Raw genomic sequence first — 19,847 nt, forward strand, 5'->3', positions numbered from 1 at the left:
TGGATATCAATGGTGTCAATTTCATTATAATCCCCACATAATACTAACTTGGCACATGGGTACCTAACTCTGAGGTGGTAATGAAATGATTGATAAGAGTGTCTCTGGTGGGTGAGCGAGGCGGATGGTATGACACACAGATTATGATAGAAGCAGTGTGGCGCGGGTGGGCCCGTGGCACAACACGTACCCATAATGCTTCCACAGAAGAGGGCAATGCCCCCTCCACGTCCATGTGAAAGAAGGTGATGAAAGAGTTGATATCCCTCAATATGACACGTTTCAGGCACAATTTGCCAGTGTGTGTGTGTGTGTGTGTGTGTGTGTGTGTGTGTGTGTGTGTGTGTGTGTATCAGTGCTTGAGAAAGACAAGTAAGACTCACAAAACACACATAACATATACTCACCATACATAATAATACAGAAGGCATACCAGGAGAAAAGAACCAGTCTGATTGGCCAGGCCTTAGCGTAGATGAAGTTCCCTTGATTCAAAACACTCCTGAACATGTTGAAGGAATAAGTAGCCATCACCGCCTTCCACGTCCTCCCTGACTTCGAGGACGACTGGTTCGAGTATGACATCCCTCCTACTAAAACATCCTTTGAGGAAATGTCAATCACATTTTCCGCTACTTTGTTTTCATTGACACAAACAGTACCATCTCCTAGGACGAGTAACCTCAACTTCTGCAGGCAATGGTCATGACTCCAGGTAGCCAGGTAGCCTAGAGGGCCCATGAAAATAGTCACCAGAATCAATAATATCCATAACTGAAATTAAAAAAAAGGAAAAAATATTATCAACTTCTTTCCTCTCTGTCTCCATACCTTTTTCTGCCTTTTTTTACTGATAATTCCCCCTTCTTCCCTCTTCCCTCCTTTACTCCTCTTCTGAATTGCGCTTAAGTGTCAAAGGATCTGTACTTCCTCTCCTAATTATTCTCCCTACCTTTTCTACACCTCTCCATCCCTGCATCTCCCTCATCACACACACACACACACACACACACACACACAGACACACACACAGACACACACACAGACACACACACACACACACACACACACACACACACACACACACACACACACACACACACCTCTCACTATCTCTCTTATCTCACCTGATATGAAAAAGGATGGAAGATGGCTAGTCCTCGATTCTTCTCCTTGGGTGCTCGAGAGGTCAAAGTGGTGGACTCGAGGTAGTAAGGGTTAGTGAAGTCCACGACCGTCTCCCTCAATCCTGCAGGAAGGACAGAGGTCACAGGTCACAGGTCACAGGACACAGGTTACAGGACACAGGTCACAGGACACACCAATCAGGTTCTTCGTCACGATATACAGATTTACTTGATTTATTCTTATTTCCAGATTTTAGCATTTCGTATAGATTAGTGAAGTAGGAAGAAAGACTGATAGGATCACTTGAAGATAAGGCACCCTAGGTTTATTTAACACCCTAAGGTCAAGTTGCATTGGCTTAGGATAGGTTGAGTTGGGTTGAGTTGGGTTGAGTTGGGTTGGGTTGGGTTGGGTTGGGTTGGGTTGGGTTGGGTTGAGTTAAGTGTGGCTAATCATCAGGTGAAATAAGCTAAGGTGTCTAATCTTCAGCTAATCTTCAGATGATCCAACAGATATATAGATATAATCCCAGGTTACCGCTAATACCTTCCCTGGACATAGACACTCACTTGTCACACTGAATTCGTTAATGGCAAAGTTAGCTTCATGTCTGGCCACCATCCCCACCATGCCTGTGATGCGTCCGTCTGGTTTAGGGCCGCCCCAACCACGATCTTCTGGCTCCACCACCCGCATCCTGTAGGGGTGGTAGTGGTGGTGGTAGAACATAATGGTGGTAGAGCAGTTGGCGATGGAAGTTGTGGAGGTGTTAGAAGTAGGAGTAGTGGTGGAGGTGGTGAACGTGATATTGTTAGTGGTAGTGGTGGAAGTGGTGGAGGTGGTGAACGTGATAGTGTTAGTGGTGGAAGCGGCAGAGGCGTAGAAGTGGTGATAATGGTGGTTGATGGGGTTGTATTGTAAGCGGTAACAAAATCAATGAGGTAATTTAGGGGTGTAGAATCATCAGGTAAAATAAGCTGGGGTGTTTAATTTTCAGGTAACCGGCAATAAAATCTAAGAAAATAAAATAAAAACCTCACGTAAAGTTAAGCTTGTGGCTGAGTGTGGTGATAACGTTGACGTCTATGCCAGCGTCAGGTAAAGGTGTTCCATCTTCCAAGTACTTGAGTTTGAACCATGGCCAATTACTCACAGCTGCAACAGTCATTTCTCGCCCCATGAAATCCAAGTACAGGATATCTAGATCAGGGAACATGGGTTGGAAGATGTGACCTTTCGAGCCACTGGAGGTCCTCAGGTCATCCCACAGCCCAATGACCTCAAACCTGGGAGATAATGAGGGACATTATCAGATAAAACAGGTCACCAATTCCCACTGACCTGATACCTGGAGCAAAATATAATTCATGTCAGGAAATACAGGTCACCAAATGTTACCAGATGACTCAGGTTATGACTTTAGATCGTGTATATAACGTGTAGTAACCTTGTTTAAATACGACCTTCCTAGAGCAATTAACAACATTACATTTTACATGATTGATTTGATCGTTAGGTGAGGTTAGGTTAGGTTAGGTTAGGTTAGGTTAGACGTACCTGATGGTGTTGTCGGGGTGGATGTAAGAGGAGTGGATGCTGTAGCGGGTATCTGAGACTCTCACTGCCATACCCACCTGAGGGACCAAATCTTGTTATCTTTATTTATTCTTTTTTACAGACACTGATGGTTGTGAGAGATGAGTGAGGGGCTACCTACTACCAGTCCCCTTCCCCCCCCCTCAGCCCTTACACTTACTTTACTTACAAACACTGATACTATTTGTCTTAATAGATGAAAGCAAAATACTGAAGCTTTGAGATGGCACAGATATCACCCAGAGACTATAGATCGTGAAGCTGATTTAATATTCTATAACATCGTGATATTACTTCTATTCTCTACAACACATTTCTATCAGGTGCACTTAAGAATAGAGAAAAATGGACAAATAAGGAGGCGGGTTGAGCCCTTCCCACAGCAAATAACCCTCTTAACTTATTTCACCTCACTCATAGACCTTAACTGAGAGATAAGTTATTATTACCTCACCTGTGTTCCTTCCCTGAGAGATTCCTGGAGGCTATTAATGATGTCATCCTCCACAATGACCAGCCAGCGGATGGAGGGTGACTCGAGGGAGTGTTGACGTACCTTAAGTAATATAAATATGAAAAAAATGAATCACTGCAAAGTGGGATCACCTGATGATTAGACACCCCAGGTTATTTTGCTTTAATATTAACCAACTTAACGCTATACCCGGCGAAGGAGTAGGTTAGGTTAGGTTAGTAAATTAAAAAAGAATATAAGCAAAAAAAATATTTGACGTAGCAAAAGACTTAATATCCCCAAGAAGTAATAGATTATAACAGTCTTGTGTACACCTTGATCCAGCGAAGGTAATAACACCATTACTTAGGTTTTACTCTCTATAACATAACCAAACACATTAAATATTTACCAGAATATTACTTTAGTTATGGTAATAGTGATAGAAGTTTCACTGTATACTTAGAATAACTTTGACCCCAGTAAGTTAATGAAGAAATATTTAATATATAAGTACTGAATCTTTTTAACGTCTAAGAGCTGTTATATATGCTAGGGACTGTCAGTTGGTTGAAAATTTCCAAAGGAGGGCCACCAGACTGGTGCCTGCACTACGGCACCTCAACTACCCTGAGAGATTGGAGCGCCTGAACTTGCCTAGCTTATACTACAGATGGGCAAGGGGCGACGTAGTTGAGGTGTATAAGCATCTCAGGAGGCACTACTCAGTTGAGTGTCCTTACCTGGAGCTGGCCGACGTTCGCCCCACAAGGGGTCACAGCTCAAGGTTGAAGAAGCTACAAGCACAGAAAACTGTGAGGGGTAAATTTTTCGGAATGGGAGTTGTGAACTTTTGGAACAATCTGTCAGAGAGTGTTGTGACGGCACCGAGTGTGAGCTCTTTCAAGACCAGACTTAACCAACACTGAAGCAGGTTCAGATACACTCAGGAGCCTGTGCATGCCCAGTACTTGCCAACAGTGCGTGACAGAGACGTGACCGATCGCCCAAGCGGCTAACGAACAGATCAGCGGTGAAGAGGATAAAAGTAAAAGTAAAAAGTAAAGTATTTATAACCCATGAGGTGAGCATCATTGAGGGAAGGAAAATAACAACAGAATAAAAAATGAGAGTCTATGTTTGCGCTTAACAAGAGCGGAAAAATGATAATTGAGCCAACAGGTAAAAAAAAATCTATCACGAGGAAAAACTGCTAAAATGAGCGAAAAACTGCTAATTTGCGTCATCAGGTTAAAGGAAGAAGACTCACCACACGGAAAATATTATTAGTGTTGTTTGGGGAGCAGAGGGTGACCACTGTCTGTGTTTCTCCTCCATGGTAAGGCGATCCGAACGTCTCCTCTAGCTGGGTGGGGTTCGAGTCATACTTGAGAATGGTTATGTCACTCCAGGTCTTGTAGCACGACTTGACCGTCTTTGATACTCCTGTTATTGTAAAAAAAATTAATAATCCTAATGAGTACAATATATGAATGAGCTTGGGTACAAGAACTTTATATCTTGAGTACAACAACTAGATAATGACCCCAAGAGTACAATACCTGCAATACCACCTTGAGTACTATATCTTATCTATACTTTAGTTCCTCGACCTACTGCATATATTAATGAAATACCTAATTTTTTTGTTTTAATATTTAAAACTATTTTCCACTATCAATACAAAGTAACTGGACTTAAGGACGAGCATAGACAAGTATTTCATTCACTGTTCTTCATTCACTGTTCTTCATTCACTGTTCTTCAATCACTGTTCTTCATTCACTGTTCTTCATTCACTGTTCTTCATTCACTGTTCTTCAATCACTGTTCTTCAATCACTGTTCTTCAATCACTGTTCTTCGTTCACTGTTCTTCATTCACTGTTCTTCATTCACTGTTCTTCATTCACTGTTCTTCATTCACTGTTCTTCATTCACTGTTCTTCAATCACTGTTCTTCATTCACTGTTCTTCATTGCCAATCATGTGTTTTATTGAACTCTCTTTCTCTCTCTTACACACACACACACACGCACATACCTGGGAAGAAGTCGTCATAAATAATGTATACACGACGTCTGTAAGTCTGCTGCAACAAGAATGACAATAGCGACACCAACACTGACTCATTCTTCTCTGTGTTTTCTTCGCTGTAAAGAGAAAGAAAACAAAACGTAGATAAGTTCAAACACAGAATGATTTGGGAGGAAAGAAAGGATTTAAAAAGTTTGACCTAACCTAACCTAAACTAACCTAACCAAATTTCAGCTAACCCAACCTAACCTAACCTAAACTAACCTAAACTAACCTAACCTAACCTAAACTAACCTAACCAAATCTCAGCTAACCCAACCTACCCTAACCTAACCCTAATTAACCTAACCTAACCTGACTTAACCTATTCTAAGTTAATCTCTAGGTCGCGTTATGATGTTTCAATTATCAGGTAAAATAAGCTGGGGTGTCTAATATTCAAGTGACCCATAAACAGTAACTAACCCGACTATATGATAGAGTGAATGTAAAGCAACAGCTGGTCCAATCACTGGTAGCCGAGTAGCAGATGGATTAGCCAAGACACCAACTGCTCCAGATGGCTTGGCTGGCGTCTCACAGATGGCACTCTCTACTCCACACTCCTCCGCTCCACATAACATCCACACTGGTATATTGCATAGATTAATTTATTGGTTTAATACATCATTTATTATTCGACAAAATCCGACCTGAATAATAAATATCTTTTGGTATGGTAAATATTTTCAGTGGTGTATATTTTTTTACACTAACAAAATGGTTTATAAACAATATGAGAGAGAGAGAGAGAGAGAGAGAGAGAGAGAGAGAGAGAGAGAGAGAGCCCGCGTTACAGTGAAGGTGCTCTGAATCTCCCAGACTTCACATCATAATACTCACGATGTCTTATGAGCACTATGATGCCCAACAGAACACGAGGTTTCATGCTGGAGGTACTGTCCCAGGTCGTGCTTCTTTCAACCTGGAATTACGACATTGTTAGATCATTTACATACAGTTTATTTATACATCAGGGTCTAAAAACATGATTAACCTGATTGCCAAAATGAGGCTTGGTTGGCAATATTGAGTCTGAGTGGCTATACGATCCTATATTTCCAAACCAGTCATATACTGTCAATTAGGCTTCAGAACCGGTTTAAATCCTATCTATCTGCCTTGATTCTATGATCTGGTCAATAAGGTAAGAATATTATATAGTTATCCATAAAATTAGCACCAGCGACTATCGTTTTCTTTAATAAACTCACCAAAGAAAATGAATAATTGGAAATAATGACACGTTGATAGCGACGTTAATAGGAGATGAATTCCGAGGTTCATAGTGAGAGCCGAGAGAGATTCTAAGACATAGGACAGAGGTAAAGTAAACCAAGGAATCGATAAGTGACCGTGACTACAAGATTTTTAGAAGATATTGAGATAAATGTGGTCTCACGTAAACGGGTGTAGCACTAGATAAAAATCCCACATACTATTTTTCATTGGACAAAATAATCCCACCATACCATTTGCCATTGGACAAATTCCCACCACACGAATTTCCATTTGGACAAAATCCCACCATTACTTAGCACCAACACAACCATAATTTTTATAGGAATATGGTTATTTTTCCTTGTATCCTGATGCCTGGTTGTGTGTTTACGAATATATTTGTCAATGAATGCCACATATTTTTTACTTGCACCACCGAAATATCAACCATTCACAGTAGTTAAAATAAGATTTAAAAAAAATAATAATATGAAACTATTGAGGTCACTCTGAGCTGCAGGCGGCCAATTGTGGTTGGTAAAAGAGGTTGAGCCGCGGCGACTGTTTACCACTAGAAACTGTGCCTAGCAGCTGAATAAATAATGTTAGAGGTGAACACTCTCTCTGTGAATGTTATTAATACCTCTGTTTTGAAACATAGAGTTATAGATAACGTGTTGTCTGAGTCATCTTTACCTAATGAGGAGCATGATTATACTTATGTTCCTAGCAGTTTCCATTTGTCCAAATGTTCCAACAAAATGTTTGCATATACAGCTGGCTTAGTTGTGCTTCGGTTAAATAAAACTCTACACTGTGAAGCTTGTGTTGATGTAAGCACTAATGTTGGCCAGATGCATTCTCTGATTATGTTGAAATCCAAAGGGGGGCTGATAGATCCTTCAGATGATGTTATAGATATCTGTGTTAATTGTGAAAAAAAATTAGAGTAACCATGTCATGTAGACAAAACACAGATCTAACTTAAGGAAGAGTAGATTTTCACAGTGTTATCAAGTTACACTAACAGAGAAGTATTTCCTAAACTACCTCACCACATGTTTGATACAAAACCTAGCAAACATCACATACACCTATTGATTAAAGCAGTTGCCGAAAGCTGTTTGCAAGTAAGATATGCATAAGCTGCAGAACAGTGGACTCCTAAGTTACAAACTCAGGTTAAGGTAAAGAATTGTCAGATATACACAAAGCTCATTCATTTCAGTGGCCAGTAGGATTATGTACTGTACATATTGACAACGTATTTACACAGATGTTTATTGTATTATTTGTATATATTTTTGTGAATAATAAAGTTTAATTAATTTTCTCACTGGCTTACATATTAGCAATGTATTTATGAATAAACAGTAAGACAATAATTCATGTGAACTAGCAGTACATGTCGGTAACTGGTGAGGTGTGGAGGCAGGCAGTGGGTTCTTGCCAACCACAGTTTGGGAGCAGCGCGGCTGGCTAAACCATCTATGTACTGCGCACATCAGTGTCATTCCTAAAACCTTTAATTCATATTACGCTGCATAACATTCAAATCCACCGCGCTGGTAAAATCTCAGAAAACGGGAATCGTTGATAAAGACTAACTCACCTAATGAATGTTACGGAATTATTTGATGAATTGTACCCAGCTACGGGTATATAATATTAATTGTATGTATTCATAGCATTAAGGAGAACTCAAGGTATGTATAAGATGATCGGGAAAGTCCAGTTGAGCCGGACTAGTGTACTGTAGGACTAAGTGTGGATCAGGGTTTGAAGGTCATACTATTTACGTCTGTGAACGTGTAGCGAACATAACTTCCGCAGATATCATATGAAAATACATGAGAACAATGGTCTGGAAAAAGGATAAATGTATCAGAACTATGTGAGGTGTTGGAAGTGACCCAGAAACTATACTTGAAAGGAAATATCTTGTATACATCGGTGTGAACTTAATACACCTCGTATCCTCACGTGACGTATACCCCCGACATGTACAGTGATCAGAGAATCTTATGTCTGTGTTCAAGTAGTGCAATGTGTGAGAGAGGATCCCTTATTACAGTTTTAAGTGAAGTGGATATACCCACGCCATGAACATTCGGCTTTTGTTTCAGGGTGACGTCCCTTGCACCCGGACTCCAGGTGTGGGTTGATGATATAGCCCAAGAACGGTCAAACCCAAACCGTATTCTGGTATGTAAGTTAGGATTAAAATAAGTATTTATATGACATGAGGTTGTAATGTACGGGAAAGTATTCATGTGGGAACCATAAGAAATCAAAGGGAAAATTAAAGATTGGAAACTGTAGGCCTAAACAGAGAGGAGGGGGGGGGCATCGGCCTTCAGACGTGCTTGCTCCTTTCATCATCCCAGGTCAGTGAACTTCATCGGATTGTATTCAGTTCTAAAACAAGACTTATAGCAGTTATAATACCTTAAACCTTTGCCTGATGTAGAAAGTGAAATAGTAATGTTAGGGTGTGTGATAACGGCCCATCAGGCATTATTTCTCAGACGTGCTTGCCATCAACCCAAGTCCCCGCGCACTCTGACTCACCAGAACGGCGGCCATTATGAGCGTCCCTCCATGTGAGGTGACTACTCCCAGCTGTGCTAATCCACTGTGAACCTGTGGATTCGGCATACCACCACATGAGTAGGAATACATAATGAAATAGCTTTCCGCGGTCGTCATGGAGCGACCTATAATACCAGGCGTAGAAACAGTACTGGTATGTCTTGGTGAAACCCTCGTCTCTACCCACCGAGGGCGGTGTGTGAACGAGGTGCCTGATATGTGTACCTAGAAATTACAAGGAGTCCCATACTTGCAGGTGTAGAGTATAACAGGTGTGGTGAGCTGGTGCTACAGGGAGGTGAGATGGTGTTACTATGTATGATGACCTAAGGTGCTATATTCCATACAGGTGGAGCAGTCCGACGTGTTGAGTGATGTTGTAAGAAGGGTATCAAAATCATCGTTGTTCTTCTGAGGAAGGCCAACTCATTTGTATTTTACCGGAATGCAGTATGTTGTATAAGGAATAAATTAGTTAAGACATGTATGTTTTCACCCTTCTTTCCCCTTATCGATCTGGTCAATGAAAAACCTAACCCCCCAATGCCTAGTCCACTCTGCCCGCTACCTAACGAGCTACATACTGCCCAGAGGGGGTCTGGTGGCAGCAACCTTCAAAATGAAGACAATAGTTAATTTATCCCCAGAATCTGGCAGTATACTGACAGCTCTATACACCGTCGCCGCCTCCACCCGATTATATCTCCATGGTCCAGCCAGCACTTCTGTTACCTGACCTAACAGCCGGTCTAGACACACCCAGATTAGTGTTAATTAAGAGAGGTCATCTGCCGGCTGGAGATCTCCAATATAAAGGTCCTGCAGCTCCTTCCACGAGCAGAGAAATAGAGATAATAAATAACTATGAAAGGAAATGGAAGATAAAAACCAATATCCAAAAACTCAAAATAATTCATATCGCAAAAACAAAATCCTACCCCAATATTGTTAAAAACCAACAAATACCATATGCTGCCAACGGAAAAATATCAGGACTCAAGATGACCAGAAACGGAATAATCCCCCACATCAATGAAAGAATAGCAATAGCAAAATCACAACTTACAAAGCTCAGAAGATTCCGCCAATTAAACATCAACACGCAACTGCTCCTATACAAATCACTGACGAGACCACACTTAGAATACCCTCCGGTACCTCTGAACACAATCACAAGAACAAACAAACTTAAATTTCAAGCAGTGCAAAATATAGCCCTCAGAAGAGCGGCAAAACACCAACCACCATACACACTAACAGTACAAGACATACACACAGAACACGGCATAGACCCACTCAACACCAGCATACACACCCAAGCAAATGCAATATGGGAAAAAATCCATCAAGAACAGGATCCCATACTAAACCAACTAAATGAGGAAAACAACAACACATCACACAGATTGTGGCCTAGAAGCAGAAAAACTGATAACGAAGAACCGGGGCCCGGACAAAAGCCCTCTGTTTATATGTTAAAGAACACAAGAACACAACACAAGAACACAAGAATGGAGGAAACTGCAGCGGGCCTATTGGCCCATACTGGGCAGTCCCGTTTACACCCAACCCCTATTGCTCATACAAGCATCCAACCTATGTTTGAAGCCATTCAGCGTATTCGAGTTAATGATGATATTTGGTAACTTGTTCCACTCATCCACTACTCTGTTTCCAAACCAGTGTTTACCTATTTCACGCCTAAATCTAAATTTGTCTAATTTAAAACCACTGTTACGAGTTCGCTCCTGGTTGGATGGTTTGAGTACCTTTGTAATGTCCCTTTGTTTAGCCCTGACTTCCACTTATGCACCTCTATCAGGTCGCCCTCGCTCTACGTCTCTCGAGGGTGCAAATTAAGATGCTTTAACCTGTCTCTATACTCAAGGTTCCTAATGCCCGGGATTAGTCTTGTCATTCTCCTCTGAATTCTTTCCAAGGATTCTATATCCATTCTGTAATACGGTGTCCAGAACTGAACTGCGTAATCCAGGTGTGGTCTCACAAGCGCATGATACAGTTTTAGGATGACCTCGCTAGTCTTGTAACTAACACTCCTTTGTATGAACCCAAGTACTTTATTAGCCTTGTTACGAGCAAAAACACATTGTTTACTTGGCTTAAGGTTCCTACTTATCATTACTCCTAAATCTCTCTCGCAGTCGGATTTCTCTATGGCATCGATGTTCATCTGGTATCTGGTTTCCCTGTTTACATCTCCTATACTGAGTCATTAGAAATATTACAAATATATAGATTTAAATATGAAATTATTACAATTTAAATAATGAAGAATATTATACTTTCAATTTTGATATAGAACATTATTAAATAAATAGAAAAGAAAAAAAAACCGACATATTTTGCCTTCATGTTCATTCTGTACTTACTGAGGTGACCCTAGGGCCCAGTGAGGTCACTGAATCAGGGGAGTAATTACCGCAGTAGACAAAACATACGTCATTGCAGATTTAATAAACATTCCTTGTATACTTCTTTATAACTATAACAGAATTCCCGAAGGTTAGGTTAGAGAAGTGTTCATAAACTGTAAAAAAAAAAAATAATTATTTTAAAAATTCTTATTATTTCTCCTGGGGGACTTTTGTCCTTGGGGGCTTTTGTCCTAGGGACTTTTGTCCTTAAGGGCTTTTGTCCTACACTCCGAAGAACCACAGCCTCTATATACACAATAAAAAAGAAACAAAAGATGGAAACAACTCTCCAGTGCCACAAGGACCTGGAGGGACCCCCCCCCCCAACATAATAAGCCCCCGGCAAACATCAAATAGAACAACTCAGTTTAGCTTAGGAGACCGGCCTTCCCTGCCGCAAGAGTCCTCTAATGTAGCATTGTTCACGGAAGACAAAGCCTCATCTCCGCAAGGTGGATAGCCCACCTGCTGTCAGCCTCCAATAATTCCCACTTGAGAACTTTACCTTGTACTGTACCCTTCTTGCACCCTCAGAGCCAAGGCTCTCTTCTCTCCGTATCACCAACCAACCACGAGGATTATTCTTATAACCGTGAAGGGCCAGTAACACACGTCCCCAGTCCCGCTTGTCGTCTCATCCAAGAAGTCGTCACTAAGTGTAACGAGGTTTCAGCCCGGTCCATCGACGGTGTGCTACCCTCGGGATACGGACAAAAACCCCACCGGATAAAATCCCATAGGACAAAATCCCCACCCCTACCACACAAAAACCCCACTTTGATATTTGATCTTACCATTACTGTCCTCACTTTTTGAGACCTCAGGGGACCCGTTAGGTTAGGTTACAATAAGAGATATTTTCAAAGTGGTTTTGTAAGAAATTAATAAAAACTCCAAATAGATTTTCTTATTTTTTTAACCTGAGGTAAATGTTTATGCTTATATAGTTTTAGTTTAATCTTTATCAGGTAAATTACATTTCATAAAGTTAGCTAGTAAAACTATAAATAGAGTTTGCTTTATCTTTTACTGTGAGGGGATTTTGTCCATTGTGGCTTTTGTCCAGTAGAGATTGGGTTTTTGTCCGGTAGAGGTGGAGTCTTTGTCCGGTGGGGTCTTTGTCCTGGGGTTTTTGTCCTAGGGGATTTTGTCCTGGGGTTTTTGTCCTAGGGGATTTTGTCCTGGGGTTTTGTCCTAGGGGATTTTGTCCTGGGTTTTTTGTCCTGGGGTTTTTGTCCGGTGGGGAGTTTGTCCTGGGGTTTTTGTCATGGACCCGCCACCCTCTCATCGTGTAAAAGTGGTGGCTGTGTAGACGGTGGTAGTGCGGTGATCCTGAGCCTCCCCAACTATCGACTTAGTGAAGCGCTCATTTTACGTTTTAGGTAATAACAATATACCATAGTCTATTATATATTGTGTACGTACCTCCATTACCCCCTCCCTCCCCGTTGAACTAGTAAAATAAAGCTGTAACACGTATTTGTGTTTTATATACTACACCTGTACTGAGCCTGTGTTAATATATACAGTAATATTATCTTCACACCCTCGAGTCACGCTACCTACTTCCCTCACTACATGACCTTTCCTCTTCATATGAGATTTAACCTCGTTATATGTTAATTACTTATCAATACCTGTGGTCTCATCAACGTTTTCTATATAGCCTACTGCTAATTAATTGACTTTTTATAATTACTATTTGTTAGATATCTATTTCTCAGGTATTTGGTCTATTAATGATTTTATTTATCGAAAAATCGTACCTTTTATACGAAATGTTTTATGGAAGCCTAAGAGCTTACTATGGAGAAGCCTTTTATAATGTGTGAGTGGATGATTCAGCAGCCGTCATCGCCTTAACAAAGACCGACTAACACACATTAATCCCGTTCAGGAACTTTCTAAACTCTTAACTGAATGATGAAACGAATTAAATGCTTAAGTATCTTTGTTCAGGTTTAAGTTCCACACATTATCGTACACCCTCCTACACCGGACAAGCGTGTTGGGTGAAGACTACATGACCGGGGGCCCCAAGATCTAATGAGCCCCAAACCTTACCGAAACATTAGGTTTAGGGCCCAGGGGTAACGGGAAGAATAATTCATGAACGGATTAACAGTCCTTATCGATAATAATTTTCTACCAATTACTATTTTATTTATCCGCGGTATTTAGTTATATAGCCGCCAAAATATTTTAAAATTATGCCGGGAAACTCGTTCAGATCCGTTTACAAACTAATATTGATAGGAAGTCAAAGTTCAACACAAATAAAAAAAAAGAACGTCTACACATGTTTAGTCTATTTCATACTGTAATTACCAACACCTGACATCATTAAACACCAATACCTGTGTAACTATAAGCTTCTTAGTAACAATGTAACAGCATAACACAGTAATGGGGAGAACATAATATCTCTACCTTTACCAACTGTGTATCTGTTGAGGTGACTGTTACCGTGAATATAACAGCTACTTATGAAGCTGTCATATATGTAACAACCTTCCTGGGTTGTCACCGCTTGTAACAATCACTTGAGAAGCACGTTACCTTATATTTTAGACATACTAAGATATTGATCAAAGTTTATTGGATCTTCTTTAGCGAAATCCAATATGTTCCTTTTGTTTGTTTATTATAAAAAAGTTCTATGCACACTTTCAAAAATGATTATCACCGTAACTTAATCACTGTAGCTATGAGTGTTAAATGAGAACGGAGGCTATGTTCCATACCTCTGCTAAGTACGTCCTGTTGATGTGAGAGTTGAGTGAGAATTGAGCAGGGACCCGTCGAAGGAGAACGGAATATTCCTCCCTCGAGGAAAGACGGAAGCACATCCACGATGGCTCTAATAACGTCTTCCTCTCGTCAGGGTTATCAAACTACTGCCCGCAATAGGTGGCCAGAGAGCTGGTTACCGAATCCTTAGCTCAGCACCAAGTGACATGACTTCCCGTGGACAACACCTTATAACGTGCTCTGAACATGAACCTCATAGCGAGTGGTAAGTTACAGAGGGTGATGGAGTTATATAAAATTAATGTACTACCGCATATTAATATAAAAACTAAGGGGCTAATACACCTGCCTCACGCTGTAAATACTCGTAACACAAAGGTAAGACTAACACAACTCATCATTAAACTCAAACAACGGGGACAATTTATACTTCTTGTCAAGGTATAATTAGTGACGCGAATAAATGACTCAATTTTTGCCCCACAAATCTTTATGCTGCTTTGTAATTACTGTGTTGATGTTGTGACTATATCATTCTAAAACCCCACTGTATTCATGTTGTTGTTGTATTGTATAAGCTCTCTGATGTTTATACTCTAGTTTTCACCATACTTGTTTATATTGTAAGAGATGACCAAATATTATTATAAATCATAATAAAATGATTCTTATAGTGTCCTGCAGTGTGATTCATATCCATCACCCTATGACTCGCTACCAAAAAGTATCTTTACGGAGGGGTCCGATGAATTTCACAATGAGCACTGCGACTCCTGTTGTCTGGTATGGGGTTGTCAAAATCCTTCGTTCATTGTGTCACATTGTCTCTCACAAAATTATAAAGATACTATTTTGTCGCAAGCAATACATAAATTATCAGCAATATACCATACCAATTATTATTACTATTTTCTCAGCCAAGTAATGCAGGTTCAACTTGTACTTGGCGAATTTTGGCGAATTTAAGACAGGTGTGTATGATATTAATACAGAATAACTTTAGCTGGAATACCCCATGTTGATTGACGCATAAAACACTTGAATAAATAAACAAGTATTATTACCTGCAGGCGTATCAAGGAGCCTGATGTTCACCTCACCTCGGCCCGATGCCAAAAAAAAAAAAACCACTTGAATAAATAAACAAGTATTATTACCTGCAGGAGTCCCAAGGAGCCTGATGCTAACCTAAAAAAACCACTTGAATAAATAAACAAGTATTATTACCTGTAGGAGTCCCAAGGAGCCTGATGTTCACCTCACCTCGGCCAGATGCTCAATGACAACTTTACTTCGTTGACTGGGTTTATATACCATGTCATTGAAGGAGTTGCCAACGATCCATCAATGTTCATTTCTTAATAAACTTATCGTATTTATATACCACACAGAGTTAAAACTACTATATATTTTTCTTTCAAAGTTCCGAGATATATAATGAACTGTCATCGTATATTTTTAAAACTTTGGTTCGTGAAGCCAAAAATTACGTCCTATTTTGTAACCTAAATTATATAGGCTTCTATTTTTAAGTTATATAACAGATTTCTTTCGTATATTTGTTAAATAGAAACTACTTATATGATACAATACTGTATATACATCAGGCAGTGAAGAGGGGTGTAATTAATGGATGACAGCTATTACACCACACTGATGACAGAAACAGTTCACACACACACACACACACACACACACACACACACACACACACACGCACACGCACGCACACACACGCACACACACACACACACACACACACACACACACACACACACACACACACACACACACACACACACACACACACACACACACACACACACACACACACACACACACACACACACACACACACACACACACACACACACACACACACACACACACACACACACACACACACACGCACACGCACGCACACACACACACACACACACACACATAATTATAGAAGTTAATCATCACCAGTGAATCTAGTTACACAATGCTGGCCCAAAATACTACATTTACAAGTATACAATAATAAGGCCAATAATATAATACACCCAACATATTGGAAGTATAGGAGAATATAACAATTCCTATAGTGAATTATATATATATGTGCGGTATATATATATTGGTCTGTCATTTCAAACGCCAGTAATGTATGACAGATTAATTTTGGTTTGTCATATGTGCTGAATTTACATATAGTCAAAAATATAATAGGCTAATATTTAAATATGAATATAGATAAATATATGAATAAATTAGTAGACAAAATTATTTCACCGGATGCTGTTCTTGTACGAGAATTATGTATGTCTGTTTGTGTGTAATAATGACTGGATGTTTGTGTACATGTGTGTGTATACCTATGTACGTTTTTGAGTATCATTTTGTGTTTATTTTGGGTGTTGTTGTTTGTATTTTGTTGTTGTTGTTTTTCTTGTTTTGTTAATGTTATTGTTTTAATGGTGTTTTTGTTGTTGTTATTGTTTTTGTCGATATTAGTGTTTTTGTTGTTGCTGTTGTTGTTGTCGAGTAAAAGACAATGACGGTCAGATATTGTGTAAAATATACCAAGTGCTATGGGAGTTAATATGCATATGTGTAATAAACATGTATACGGTAGTGTAGGTATATACATCAGAAACAATGTATACCCATCCTTATATTATACATGTGTGTCTCATATACCTAAGATCAAATTACATTGTGTCATATAAATAAACAAATAAAAATTCAAGTTTGGAGTCAGCCAATGAGATGTATTGACAAAACTGAAAACAAAATCAAAGAAGCATACGCGTACATTTAGCAGGTAAATTTATGTATCAATAAATATGTTTTGTTTATTATCGTAGAGAATTACTACCGATAGCAATAAATACATTAAGTCTAATTGAATTACCTGGATTTTAGTCCCTAAGTTTATTTCACACGATGATTAACTAAACACACTAACGCTACCTGGGGGGGCTGTGTTAGGTTAGGTTAGGTTAGGTTAGGTTAGGTTAGGTTAGGTTAGGTTTGGTTTGGTTAGGTTACCTTTAGGGTGGTTAATATTCAGGTGAAATAAACTGGAGTGTCTAAACATCAAGTAATTCATAATGAAACTTATAAAGCCACACTCAGGAGGTCTCTCACCAAAGCGAACAAGGAACAACAATTTACTGCAATATATCATCATCTGAAAGGCAGGAGAAGTGGCGTAACAATGATAAACAATACGATTATATCATCTTCAAAGCCTCTCTGTCTTGATCGATTTCTGAGTTGAATTTGCCTCCATAAATTCGTAACAATTATTCCTATGACAACAAAATACGACAATTAGTTATTTTTTTTTCATTTCTTATCTGCAATTAGTCATTTTTATCTTCGGTTCTTCCTGACAGTAATTTTTCGTTTTAATTTTCTCGATAAAAGACCCGACTGAGGATGGATTTACTGAAGGTGATAACAAACGCAGCTAATTGGCTCAGGTAACCTTCAACACAACAGGTAGATTATCAAAATTACATGAAGTAAATTTTAACTTCGGTACAAATTGGGTTGTAAATATGGTGTCAAAAATGTATCGAGACTCAATCGTAATTAATCTATGTAGAAAAAAAGTTTTCTTTGTGTGATTATATTTAAAATTTCGAATTCCTAACGGTTGTAATATTTTGACCGTTATGCCGTCAACCGCCGCACTTATGGAACGTTAAAAAAATTCATGTTCAAATATTCGCAATCTTCAACCCGCCTCACGAACGAACTCGGGACGTTATGCCACTAACAGCCCCCTGCATTTGGTCCGTTAAAATTATAAATTCAAATATACGGGAGCATCAACAGCCTCACCACCATATTCGTTAAGTTACAACCTTTCATCTGGACCATTAAAAAACATAACTTAAATCAAAATAATCGGACTCACTCAACGAACTTACACTGAGAAATTACGCCACCAACTGTCTCCTACATAAGAACATAAGAATGGAGGAAACTGCAGCGGGCCTATTGGTCCACACTGGACAGTCCCGTTTACACCCAACACCTATTGCTCATATAAGCATCCAACCTATGTTTGAAGCTAATCAGCGTATTCGAGTTAATGATGATATTTGGTAACTTGTTCCACTCATCCACTACTCTGTTTCCAAACCAGTGTTTACTTATTTCACGCCTAAATCTAAATTTGTCTAATTTAAAACCACTGTTACGAGTTCGCTCCTGGTTGGATAGTTTGAGTACCTTTGTAATGTCCCCTTTGTTTAGCCCTGCCTTCCACTTATACACCTCTATCAGGTCGCCCCTCACTCTACGTCTCTCGAGGGAGTGCAAATTGAGATGCTTTAACCTGTCTCTATACTCAAGGTTCCTAATGCCCGGGATTAGTCTTGTCATTCTCCTCTGAATTCTTTCCAAGGATTCTATATCCATTCTGTAATACGGTGACCAGAACTGAACTGCGTAGTCCAGGTGTGGTCTCACAAGCGCAAGATACAGTTTTAGGATGACCTCGCTAGTCTTGTAGCTAACACTCCTTTGTATGAACCCAAGTACTTTATTAGCCTTGTTACGAGCAAAAACACATTGTTTACTTGGCTTAAGGTTCCTACTTATCATTACTCCTAAATCTCTCTCGCAGTTGGATTTCTAACCTTGACGGTTAGAAATTTAAATTAAAATTCAAATATTGGGAAGCCGCTTAGCCCGTCTCACCACTGACCATTATGTAATGGATTTCGTTGTCAGTAATTGGGCACCTGTCAAATAATGTTATTTTCAAACTCTATTACTGGTGCTCGCTAGGTTAAAATGTCACAAATTAATTTAATATCACCCCCAAAAAAACCTGACAGTGGCCATACTTCTGTCTATTAATCACAAATCTCCCTTACTTACTGATTGGTCAGATGGTGATGTTGTATAAATCTCCGTTCTTGTGAGTGGTTCAGTAATAATGACGATTAACCTTCCGGCCTAGTGATTGGTTCGTTGGTGTTACCATTACCTCTCATGGAGATGGTCCAGTGTTCGTGACGTCATGAGCTTCTATCCTTGTGATTGGTGTGTCGAAGTGAGTTAATACTGTGATTGGTCCAAACTGATGACGCATGATCCAACACCCTGTAATAAGATCTTTTAGCAAATAACAAAAATCATTTATACACAAAACAGCAACACTTATAAACACATTAAATAACAACAATCATAAACACACTAAACAACAACAATCATAAACACACTAAACAACAACAATCATAAACACTCTAAACAACAACAATCATAAACACTCTAAACAACAACAATCATAAACACTCTAAACAACAACAATCATAAACACACTAAACAACAACAATCATAAACACACTAAACAACAACAATCATAAACACACTAAATAACAACAATCATAAACACTCTAAACAACAACAATCATAAACACACTAAACAATCATAAACACTAAACAACAACAATCATAAACACACTCTAAACAACAACAATCATAAACACACTAAACAACAACAATCATAAACACACTAAACAACAACAATCATAAACACATAAACAACAACAATCATAAACACTCTAAACAACAACAATCATAAACACT

At 39.3% G+C, this 19,847-nt stretch overlaps 1 protein-coding gene across 1 annotated transcript in view; it reads right to left on the bottom strand.

The window, feature by feature from the left end:
* The window catches only part of LOC121867888 (ionotropic receptor 40a-like), a 12,891-nt gene extending 6,719 nt beyond the window's left edge, over positions 1–6,172 (bottom strand). Inside the window, exons 1-10 of the mRNA XM_042368009.1 lie at positions 6,097–6,172; positions 5,680–5,842; positions 5,221–5,330; positions 4,449–4,624; positions 3,179–3,280; positions 2,686–2,762; positions 2,169–2,414; positions 1,698–1,825; positions 1,128–1,249; positions 408–774 (exon numbers count right to left, since the gene is read on the bottom strand). Of these exons, the coding sequence (XP_042223943.1) occupies positions 408–774; positions 1,128–1,249; positions 1,698–1,825; positions 2,169–2,414; positions 2,686–2,762; positions 3,179–3,280; positions 4,449–4,624; positions 5,221–5,330; positions 5,680–5,842; positions 6,097–6,142 (1,537 nt within the window). The 5' untranslated portion in view covers positions 6,143–6,172. The remainder of the gene's footprint in view (positions 1–407; positions 775–1,127; positions 1,250–1,697; positions 1,826–2,168; positions 2,415–2,685; positions 2,763–3,178; positions 3,281–4,448; positions 4,625–5,220; positions 5,331–5,679; positions 5,843–6,096) is intronic.
* Between the last annotated feature and the right edge of the window lie 13,675 nt (positions 6,173–19,847).

Source organism: Homarus americanus, unplaced genomic scaffold, assembly GCF_018991925.1.
Source record: "Homarus americanus isolate GMGI-L3 unplaced genomic scaffold, GMGI_Hamer_2.0 scaffold37032, whole genome shotgun sequence".
In the NCBI taxonomy this organism is placed as follows: domain Eukaryota; kingdom Metazoa; phylum Arthropoda; class Malacostraca; order Decapoda; family Nephropidae; genus Homarus; species Homarus americanus.